Source organism: Quercus robur, chromosome 12 (genome assembly GCF_932294415.1).
Source record: "Quercus robur chromosome 12, dhQueRobu3.1, whole genome shotgun sequence".
NCBI lineage: Eukaryota > Viridiplantae > Streptophyta > Magnoliopsida > Fagales > Fagaceae > Quercus > Quercus robur.
In genome coordinates, this window is record NC_065545.1 from 36,150,063 (window position 1) to 36,161,620 (window position 11,558).

General features: G+C 43.9%; 1 protein-coding gene across 1 annotated transcript; it reads right to left on the minus strand.

Annotated features, from left to right (window-relative positions):
* Positions 1–6,321: 6,321 nt before the first annotated feature.
* LOC126708447 (uncharacterized) lies at positions 6,322–10,662 on the minus strand. Its single transcript, XM_050408243.1, has 5 exons — positions 10,474–10,662; positions 9,154–10,068; positions 8,340–8,664; positions 7,134–8,030; positions 6,322–7,073 (listed from the first exon to the last, which is right to left on the minus strand). Exons 1-5 carry the CDS (start codon positions 10,660–10,662, stop codon positions 6,322–6,324), a joined length of 3,078 nt encoding a protein of 1,025 aa, XP_050264200.1.
* Positions 10,663–11,558: the final 896 nt, after the last annotated feature.

Consider the following 11,558-nt stretch of genomic DNA (forward strand, 5'->3'; position numbering starts at 1 on the left):
CCCAAACACTGTGCAAATAAGCTAGTTTTAGTAACAGTTGTGATTGTCTTGCTGCAACATACTAATTGGAACATTTTGTGATAAGATTGGGTACTTGGAGCTTTGAATTGGGCGTGACTAAAGAAGAGTTGGTTAGTTTTATCCACAAGTTTTTTTTTTTTTTTTTTTGGCTGAGTTTTATCCATAAGTTTTTGAAATATTCTAGTGCGAACTATATAATGCTATTTTAAAGACTACTCAGCTACATTAAGGAAGTAAAGTCTTTTAATTATTCATCCATTTCACTTTAAAGACCCTTGTGAATATTATTATTAAGTTGACATATTCCGGACATTGAAGGTTGGTTACAAAAGTAGAAGTTAGTTTCAAAATCATCTTTGGAGAACAATGGTATTTTTTTTTTTTTTTTGGTCAACAAAGAAATAACAGTAAACTAAGGAGTTTACCTTTTTGGAATGTGTGACTGACTGTGTTCTTCAACACATGATAAATATCAAAATTAGGGAAAACATCTTGGAGAATAAACTCAAATTTCATTAAACTTAAAAATAAATAAATTACAATACTCTGTTTAGTATATATAGCGACAGATCAGCTTGGCAGGAAATAATAAAACGACTATAACAAACTTTCCGTATCAAAAAAAAAAAAAAAAAAAAAAAAAAAAAGCAAAACAAAAGACAAACAAACAAACTTCCTAACAGCAGGCCGGCCCTAGGCTTAGGCCATTTAGGCCATGGCCTAAGGCCCCAAAAATGGGGCAGTAAAATTTTTTTTTTTTTTTTTTTTTAAATTAAAGAAAAAGTGTGAGTTAGGTGTATGTAAAGCAAAACAAAAGACAAACAAACAAACTTCCTAACAGCAGGCCGGCCCTAGGCTTAGGCCATTTAGGCCATGGCCTAAGGCCCCAAAAATGGGGCAGTAAAATTTTTTTTTTTTTTTTTAAATTAAAGAAAAAGTGTGAGTTAGGTGTATGTTTTTTTTTTCTAATCTTAAAAATACCTAAAATATTGGATTTATGGTAGTATATTACAAGTTTTATTACATAGGTTCTACAAATTGATATGTCACCAATGAAATAATTCAATATTCATTTTTTTTTTTGTTGAAGTGTCACTTTATTGCCACATCAGTTTGTAAGCCTTTTGAAGTAATATTTGTAATAAGTTTAGCATTTTCTCTATAAAAAACAAAAATTAATAGAAGTACAACACAGTCACCATTAAGTGTATGAAAAATGCTAAAGCTAATACAAATTTTAGAAAAAAAAAATTTACAAACTGATGTGACAGGAATATGATCGATGGTAATTAAATAATATAATAAAATGAATGTTTGAATAACTTTTCTTTTATCGGTGAAATGTCAGTTTGTAAAACCTATATAGTAATTATCATTAACTCACTTTGGGTGAATTAGTTATATTAACAAGTAAGATTTAATAATAGATTTGAAATTAAATAAAAATAAATAAATATTATTTAAGTGATATTTAGATGTAAAAAGACCCTTATAATAAAATTCTCGCCTTACGTCTCAAACAATCTTGGGCCAGCCGTGCCTAACAGCTATCTGACGAGGATAACAGAATAGCAACCTAAACTAATCAAGACTAAACACGAGTCCACTCACTAAATTGCTCTTAGACATAAGCTCAACACATGAGACCTGTAGTTTATTATACTTTTTTTTTTTTTTTTGAGAAACTGTAGTTTATTATACTGATTGTACTGAACGACTATCGTATAGCTCCTCTTCAATAATAGGAGTATTTCTTCCTTGCATTTGCTTATAGAAATCTTATACGTGGCTACATATTGCCAATTAACTTGATCTTACTGAACGCAAAGTGATCGATGTTATTTTTTTCCCTAATGGATTTGTGAGGCAAGGCCTTGTCACTTTCCTTCCCCTCTCTTACACTCTCTAAATTTTGTGATCTGTATTTTCCGGGTGAACTCATTGCAATCCCTTTTGGCAATGCTGCCTATTGAAAGCAATCCTAACAACCACAGTTGAGGCAGGCGTGGCCGTTGGCAGAATGATATGAGTAGGCCTCCTTCCTCAACCTGGACCTTTTCCTTAAAGAAAAGCTATATAAAGCTTTCAAGCAATAACAATTGTGAAACAAGCAGATTGAGAAAACGCAGAGAAGAATAGTGAGAGGAGAGAGAGAGAGAGAGAGAATTTTAGAAAGATTTCTATGAAAAATGCTTGCTTAATTACTTCTGATTACAGTTCTTCTATTTATATACAAGATCAATTAGTAACTGAATAATTACATCTCCATAATTCACGGAATTGATCCATGAAAATTGGAGGCAGTTGAGCTCAACAGCTACGAGAGGAAAATTGAATTTCTTGCCTAATTCCAACTGTTTTCTGTCTTCCAAGGACGAGACCGTTTTGTGTTTTACACTAATGTACACGTGGCTTGATTACTCAAGAGAAACGACACCTTCTAACACTAGCCGTTGCCTGTTGAATTAAAACCTTTGTTTTCTGTATTTGAAAAACTAGTCTGATGGAACACAAGTCCGTCAGTGAATGAGCAGATGGAATCGCTCGTGGAATGTGAAGATTTGCTCGACGAAGGACACCGGTGTGGCGCCTGCCACAAAGTCTCCGATGCCAAAGTTAGGATCACAATTAAACACAATACAGGAATCAAAGATAGTTTCAGAGTATTTTTGCATATATCTTCTTCTGTTTCTTGTATGAAAGTTTTATACCTGAAGCTTTAAGGGCTAGCCGTTGAGGCTGTTAATGCCTTCTTTTGTAACGTACCTGGTCAGTAATGAGACTTTTAAGAGGCTCTTCAACGGTCTGCTTGGTTGATTTGGTAACTGCTCGGATCATTGATTGACTGCATTGAATAACTCCCTGCCTTCGTCAGTGATGATGGCTTTCTTCGTTGTTTCTGATTACCTCGTCATGGATGACTCTCCCGTCCATACTGTTATCTTCGTCAGTGGGATGTAGAGTCGTCATTCCCGTCAGTTGCCCCCCAGGTTCTGGGGTCGTCGGTGACCCGTCATGACGATCACAGAAGGTGAAAAGTTTTTCTTGTGACTCTTGGGGTTTTGTTCCGCTTTTAATGCTTAGTGGCGGCGCTACACGCAGTCATGGCCACGTGGCGCTTGATGGTCTGTGGAATTAATGGCATGGCCCTTGGGTTTCCCGCTGGTTTTTCAATCGTTTTTGGGCCCATATTTAAAACTTCTCATTTTCAATTTTTCGTCTATTTCTCAGAGAGCAAAAACCAACCAGTTTTTTAGTGATACTCTGAGCACTTTGAGACTTCTTTTCTTCTCCGATTTGCCTTACGCTGTGCTTCTGCCGTTCTGCCATTGGAGGTATGTTTTTCTTTCCTTTTTCTTTCTTCTTTTACTGTAGCATAACTACTGATTTGCTATTCCCTTTCGTTTCTATTCTGGTGTTGGTTTTTGTTCTTTTTTTGGGGGTTTCAGTTTCGTGCTTTGTTTTTCTGCCTTTCGATTTCTGTATTGTCCATGGTTGATAGCTTGGAGGTTAGGATAGCTTGCCTGTCGATCTCCTTCCTTTTTGCGCGTCTAGGGGGGTCTTTGGGTACTTACCCTTTTTTAGAAAATTTTGTGTACGAGGGCAATAGTCTGAGCGTCGTTTTGAGTGAATTGTTGCCTTTGCTCCGTCAATCACTGAATTGGTTTGAGCGTTTAGGAGGGAAAGGATTAATGTCTGAGGTTAGGTCTAGTGACCTCGAGACTGGGCTATCGTCCAGTGGTGACCCGGCTGAAGGAGATACAGCCGTCTCTGGTTCTCGAGAGGTTAGGGCTTTTTATGCCCTTAGGGAGATTTGTGGTCTGGATGACGAGACCGTGAATAGATTTAAGGATAGGTTTCAATTTTCGTCTAGGGTTCGTGTCCGTCGTCCTAGGGAAGAAGATAGGGCTTGTCACTTCTTTCCAGGCGAAATATGTTTTTACGAGTCAGCCTTCACCTGTGGGCTTAGGTTCCCCGTCCACCCGTTCCTAATGGAACTTTTAGATCATTTTGGTATAGCCCCTGGACAGCTCATGCCAAACTCGTGGAGGATCGTCATCAACTGTATGCAAATATGGTTGGCCTCCAACGGGGATATGATTAGGATAGGTGAGCTCACCTACCTGTATCGTTTGAAAGAGTCTAAGGAGTGGGGGTATTATGAATTAGTCCCTTGGGAGAGAAAGATTAGGATCGTCAAGGGATTGCCCTCGTCATTCAGGTATTGGAAGTCGCGCTTTTTCTTTGTGTCTGGGGACGACTTCGAGACCCAATCTAGCCGTGATTAGGGTGATATCCCGAGGTTGCTCCGTCGGTGGGGAACCCCGACCTTAGGTGCATCAGTATTTCTCCCCGTTGTTTCAATCTTGCCAATTTTGAAGTTCTGGTCTTGCTGACTTCTTTGTTTCTTCGTTTGGTGTAGTTAAGAGACGGCCTGGGCTGAAGAGACGATATAAGGAACGCATAGAGACCGCCCTCGGGTACGCTGAGACGATTGAGAGCTGGGACGAACTGGTTGACCCCAAGTCTCTTGCATTTTACAACCTTGGTCCTGACCCATCTCCTTTCGTTCTTCGTCAGCTCGGCATTAAAGGCAAAAAGAGTAAGTTTCAACTTCGTCAATGCTGATTCTTCTTATGTATACTTAAGCAAATTTTTGACATGCTTTCTTCTTGTAGAGATGACGACAAAATTCAACAAGGACATGTATGCAAAGATGAGGTCAAAGAAGGACGAGCCCCTGTCCAGTCTGGGAAAGAAGACTGTGCGAGTCACCGGCAAGGGTCCTACCTCCATTCCCTTTAGCATCGTTCCTTCCATAGCTTCTGAGACGACGAGGACTGCTTCCCCGACCGTTTCCATAGAAGAGCTTCCTACTCCCGGCTCCAAAAGGCCGCGCGTGTCTGGTAAAGGGAAGGAGAAGACGGGTACCCGTTCATCCACCATATGGGATGACGAGTCTCTGGCCGTGGAAAGAGCTCACGAGGTTGTTACTTCATCGGACTTGAAGGCTCTCTCTGACCTATCCTTGAACGATGTGGCCTCTCGTCACGTCCACAAACTTGTCCAGGTGTGGGGTTCTTCTCTCTTTATCATCATTTTTTATTTATTTATTTTTTATTTATTTTTTATTTATTTATTTATTTATTTTTATAGACGACCTCATGATTCCCTTCCAGGTGCTGGGAGAAAGTCTCCATATCACTGCTGAGTACCTCACTCAAGGGGCCAAGGTGGGGTCTTTGGTAACCCGGATGGAGGCTTTGGAGAAGGAGAACTCCGACCTGAGGACGAACCTGATCACTTCCATGGACGAGGCAACGATGTTGAAGGAGAAGGTCAAGGTGTTGGAGGACGACCTCAGAGTTGAGCGCGGTTTGACTCTCGAGAAGGACGAGCAGATTCAGGCAGCCAAGGAGAAACTGGTGACCATCGCTGCTCGATCTGTGGAGGCTTTCCAGACTACTGACGAGTACAACACCGTGCTCTTCAGTTGGTATTTTAAAGGTTTTGAGCTTCTCCGGAGGTACATGATCAAGCATCCTTCTGGAGTCAACCTAGAGAGCCTGGATTTGGAGGAAGTGGACAAGGAGATGGCTCTAGAGGAGGCGGCTTCGTCTTCTGCTCCTGGTGATGATGCTCCCGATGATGCTCCCGAGCCTGTTGCTGACGTGCCGGCCAGTGAAGGCACGGCTGATGCTTGACTCTTTTTACTTAGAAAATTTTTTTGTTTTATTGTGGGTGCCCGTCTGGTTTTGGGCCTTTCTTTTTGTAAATCTAATTCCAAAACAATTTACTTTATTTTGAAAACAATGATATTGGCCCAGTGTTTATGGGCTGGAATGAAGGGTACTTACTTTTCTTCTTGAGGTTCTGGCTGATTTACATCCGTCCATACTTTTTGTGCTTTGTTAATTAGTTGTTGATTCAATGCATTGTGCTCTTTCGTCAACTGACTTCTGCCATTTGACTTATGCCCGTTCAGGCGGGCTCCTGTCACTTGATCTTTTAACCTCATTATTATTGTTGTCAGTAACTTACATCCGTCAAGGCGGAATCTTGTTAGTCTTTTAACCATAGTATTATGGTTGTCAGTAACTTACATCCGTCAAAGCGGAATCTTGTTACTTAGTCTTTTAACCATAGTATTATGGTCGTCGGTAACTTACATCCGTCAAGGCGGAATCTTGTTACTTAGTGATTTATAGGCCTCATGGTCGACCTGTACTGCCTGCGCAAAAACATTGAAGGAGTAATATTTTTATTAACTTCAGTAACGAGTGCATTCGTGTATTACATTTACTCATGGTATTTCTTTAAATGCTCAATGTTCCAAGGACGAGGGAGCTTTCGTCCGTCCATAGTTTCCAGATGGTAACTCCTTTGCCTAGAGTAGTGAACGATGCGATATGGCCCTTCCCATGTAGGGCCCAGCTTCCCTTGAGTAGGATCTTTAGTAGCTATAGTGACTTTGCGAAGGACGAGGTCCCCTATGGCCAGACGCCTGAGTTTGACCCTCTTATTGTAATATTCTGCCATTTTCTTTTGATACTTTGTCATTCTACTGGACGCATTGTCTCTTACTTCATCCAAGCAATCCAGGTTGAACCGCAACCCCTCGTCATTGAGTCCCTCTCTGAAAGCTCCTCGCCTGATGCTTGTTACTCCAACTTCTACTGGGATCACTGCTTCTGCGCCGTAGGTAAGCCTGAAAGGTGTCTCTCCTGTCGGGGTTCTGGCTGTAGTCCTGTATGCCCATAAGACACTAGGCAGTTCTTCTGGCCAGGCACCTTTTGCTTCGTCCAGTTTGGTTTTGATTATCTTGAGCAACGTCCTGTTTGTTACTTCCGTCTGTCCATTTGCCTGGGGGTGTCCCGAGGATGAGAACTGATTCTTGATCCCGAGGTCCGAGCAGAACTCTCTAAAGCCTTGGTTGTCGAACTGCTTCCCATTATCAGATATGATCGTCAAAGGGATCCCGAACCTGCAGATTATGTTTTTCCACACGAAGCTCTGGATCCGAGCCTCAGTGATGGTTGCTAGGGCTTCTGCTTCAACCCATTTTGTGAAATAATCAATAGCAACTAGAAGGAATTTTACCTGACCTTTACCTTGCGCGAATGGCCATGGGGAGGATATGGTCGTCATCTTCTCTGCTGGAAGCCGTTGTACATTCCCGTACCGCTGGCATCTGTCGCATCTTCTGACGAGGTCAGCGGCATCCCCCTGCATGGTTGGCCAAAAGTACCCCGCTCTTATTACCTTGTTTACTAGGGATCTGGGGCCGGCATGGTCGCCACAGACTCCTCCGTGTACTTCTTCTAGGATGTATTTGGCCTCATCCTTGTTGACGCACTTTAGGTAAGGCATAGAGAAGCCTCTCTTGTATAATACGTCATTTAGGATCGTGAACCTGGCCGCTCTCTTTTTGACCTTTCTGGCTTCGTCAGTATTCTGAGGTAAGTGTCCGTCTCGGAGGAAGGATATTAAGGGCGTCATCCAAGTGTTTGTGCTCTGGGTGGTGAGTACTGCCACCTCTTCAATACTTGGGTATTTCTGAATTTCTATTGCCACGTCTGTGCTCGTCATTCCTGCTTCTGACGACGCTAGCTTCGACACTTCGTCAGCTTCTATATTCTGGTTTCTTGGTATCTGGACGAAATCCACTGTGTCGAACTCCTGAGCTAATTGCCTCGTCAGTTTAAGGTATTTCTGCATCCTTTCTTCCTTTGCCTCGTACTCTCCACTGATCTGTCCGATTACTAGCTTTGAATCACTCTGGACCAGCAAACTTTTGGCACCAAGAGCTTTTCCAAGCCTCAAGCCCGTCAATATTCCTTCATATTCGGCTTCGTTATTGGTGGCTGGGAATTCCAGTTGAACTCCATATTTCATCACTTCTCCGTCGGGGGTAGTTATGACGACCCCTACTCCCCCCCTCTTTTGGGCTGACGAACCATCCGTCTGTATTGTCCATTTATCAACTTCGTCTGTAGTTCCGTTCTCGTCTGGAAAAGTGAATTCAGCGATGAAGTCAGCCAGAGCTTGTGCCTTGATAGCTGCTCTCGGATGGTATTCGATGTCAAATTGGCTGAGTTCGATTGCCCATTGGACCATTCTCCCTGCTGCTTCCGGTTTGTTCATTGATTTCTTAATTGGCTGATCCGTCATCACGAGGATAGGATTTGACTGGAAATACGGCCTGAGTTTGCGCGAGGCTACTATAAGCGCGAACGCAATCTTTTCGATCCTTGGGTACCTGAACTCAGCTCCTTGAAAGGCTTGACTGACGTAGTACATTGGGAGTTGCTTCTTACCTTCTTCTCTAATCAAGGCTGCGCTTACTGCCGAGGCTGACACCGCCAGGTACAAGTATAGGTTCTCCCCTCCTTTGGACGGGCTCAAGAGAGGCGGACTGCTCAGGTATCGCTTCAGCTCTTGGAACGCTGCTTCGCATTCATCAGTCCAAGCAAAAGCCTGCTTGAGGGTTTTGAAAAAGGGCAAGCATTTTTCTGTGGCCCTAGAGACGAACCTATTTAGAGCTGCTATCTTGCCTGTAAGTTTTTGTACATCCTTGACAGTCTTTGGTGGGGCCATGTCAATGATAGCTTGTACTTTTTCTGGATTGGCTTCTATTCCTCTCTGGGACACCATGAATCCCAAGAATTTTCCCGAGGCTACCCCAAAAACACATTTGTTTGGATTCAACTTCATCTGGTGTTTTCTCAGTGTTGCGAAAGTCTCCTCCAGGTCGTCCAGATGAGCGAGCTCTTCCTTACTCTTGACGAGCATATCGTCTACGTATACCTCCATGTTTCTGCCAATTTGTTGGTTGAACATTTTGTTTACCATCCTCTGATATGTAGCTCCAGCATTTTTCAACCCAAAAGGCATCACCTTGTAACAATAGAGTCCCTGGCTGGTGATGAAGGCGGTCTTCTCCTGGTCTTCTTCAGCCATCTTTATCTGATTGTACCCTGAGAAGGCGTCCATGAACGTCAATAACTTGTGTCCAGCGGTAGAGTCCACGAGTTGGTCTATCCTTGGTAGAGGGAAGCTGTCCTTTGGGCATGCTTTATTCAGGTCGGTGAAGTCTACACACATTCTCCACTTTCCATTTGGTTTCTTTACCAGGACGACGTTGGTGAGCCATTCTGGGTAGTATACCTCCCGGATGAACCCAGCCGTCAAGAGTTTGGTTACCTCCTCTGCTACTGCCTGATCTCGCTCTGGAGCGAAAGTTCTTCGTCGTTGCTGAACAGGCTTCCTGTTGGGGTCCACATTCAGTCGATGCTGGATGACCTCTGAAGATATGCCTGGCATGTCCTCGTGACTCCATGCAAAGACATCAAGATTCCCTTTAAGGAACTTTATGAGTCTCGCTCTCATCTCAGGGCTTAGCGTCGTCCCTATCCTGGTTGTCCTGTCCGCATTCCCTTCTACCAATTCCACTGCTTCCAGGACCTCCACTCTGTCTTCCTCTTTTTCTTCTATCGTCCACGTGTGGTTCTCCTTTCTGGCCAGTACGGCCTGGTAGCACTCCCTTGCCAGGACCTGATCACCCTTCACTTCCCCCACACCATCGTCTGTTGGGAATTTCACCTTCAAACAGTAAGTTGACGTTGCTGCCTTCCACTTGTTTAGGGTAGGCCGCCCAATGATGACATTGTAGGACGAGGGGCAATCTACAACCAGGAAATCTACTTGTTTGGTCAGCTGCAACGGATAGGTTCCTGCTGTCACCGTCAGAGTTACTATACCCCTGGGGTAGACCCTGTCTCCACTGAAACTGACAAGCGGAGAGTCGAATGGACGAAGCCTTTTTGGATCTAACTTCAACTGTTGGAAGGCTGGGAGGTAGATGATATCCGCTGAGCTCCCGTTATCAACAAGGATCCTTCTGGTAGTGAACCTTTCTATATTCAGCACTATGACCAGGGGATCGTTGTGAGGCTGCTTCACTCCCCGGGCGTCTCCTTCATTAAAGGACATATCTTGGTATGTTCGTTGGTACTTGGACGGAGGAATGGCGTGGACGCTGTTTACCTGTCTGTGGTATGCTTTTCTAAGTGATCTGAATGACCCTCCTGAGATCGGTCCTCCCGTGATCGTGTTTATCTCCCCGATCACTTTGCGTGGAGGTTAGGACGTATGGTCGTCATCCCGAGTGAAGGATTCATTTTGGGTCCTGTTGTCGTCTCTGAACTTGTTGTATTCTCCTTTCTTTACATATTTCTGCAACTTTCCTTTCCGTATTAACTCCTCTATTTGTTCCTTCAGGTCTCTGCAATCTTCTGTGTTGTGGCCGTGGTCTTTGTGGAACCGGCAATACTTGTTCTTGTCACGTACGTTAGGGGACGAGTGTAATGGCCTGGGCCATTTGAGATAATGCTCGTCCTTGATCTGCGTGAAAATCTTGTCAACAGGCATAACCAAAGGAGTAAATTTTACCTGACGAGGATTTTTGTCATCTCTCCTTCTATTCCCGTCACTGTTCCGACGTTCTGGTCTGTCTCTCTTTTGCCCTCTGCGGTCGTCTTCCCTCTTGAACTTGTCTCCTAGCCTCTCGGTATCTTTTATGGCAGCTAGAGCGTCTTCCGCGTTCATGTATTTTTGGGCCTTCAGGAGCATCTCAGCCATTGTCTTCGGGGGGTTTTTGGCGAGAGAGGCTACAAGGTCTCTGGATTTCAACCCTGCCTTGAAGGTTGTCAATTGTACCTTGTCATCAGCTTCGTCCACCTCCAGAGTTTCCCGGGTGAATCGCTTGACATATGACCTCAAAGTCTCCTTCTCTCCCTGTCTTATGGTGAGTAAGTAATCTACTGGTCTCCTTGGGCGTTGTCCCCCTATGAAGTGACGCAGGAAAGCACTACTTAGCTGATCGAAGTTGTCTATGGACGAGTTTGGCAACTTAGTAAACCACTCTCTTGCAGCTCCTTTGAGAGTCGTAGGGAAGGAACGACACAATATCTCGTCAGGTGGTTGCTGAAGGCCCAGAGTCGTCTTAAAGGTATTAAGATGATCCTGAGGGTCCTTGAGTCCGTCGAATGGTTCTAATTGAGGCAGGCGAAACTTTGACGGCACGGGGAAATCAAGTACTGCAGCAGTGAAGGGCGAATCTGTAGCCCTTACCATCTTGTCTACACTCCGGTCTGTCTTTTCCTTGATAGCGCTCCTTAGTTCGTCCATTTCTTTCCTCATTTCTCGAAGAAGATCTGAGTTCTGTTCGTCCGGAGTAGTTGGTCTCCGGGGGGTTTCCCTCTGTTGGCTATCCCCCTCTCCCTCCGTGTTACCCTTGGACCGGTTTTCTTCCTGTTGAGCTTGTTGAACCTGTTGGAGCCGCAGCTTCATTTCCTGGTTCTGCCGGGTGAGTTCCTCAATGGTAGCTGCCAGGGCTTGAACTTGCTGGGCCAAGGTCGTTGAATCTGGGTTGGATTCCATCTGGATATGGTGAATTGAAGGAAACTACGTTTTCGAATGTAAATCTGAAAACTCGTTCCCACAGACGGCGCCAAACTGATGGAACACAAGTCCGT

Coding starts and splice junctions, on each gene's coding strand:
- LOC126708447 (XM_050408243.1), bottom strand. CDS start 10,662: ATGGCTGAGATGCTCCTGAAGGCCCAAAAATACATGAACGCGGAAGAC. Junction 10,069..10,473: donor ATGACAAAAATCCTCGTCAG/GTAAAATTTACT, acceptor TACCACAGACAG/GTAAACAGCGTCCACGCCAT. Junction 8,665..9,153: donor GGCTCACCAACGTCGTCCTG/GTAAAGAAACCA, acceptor ATGGTGTCCCAG/AGAGGAATAGAAGCCAATCC.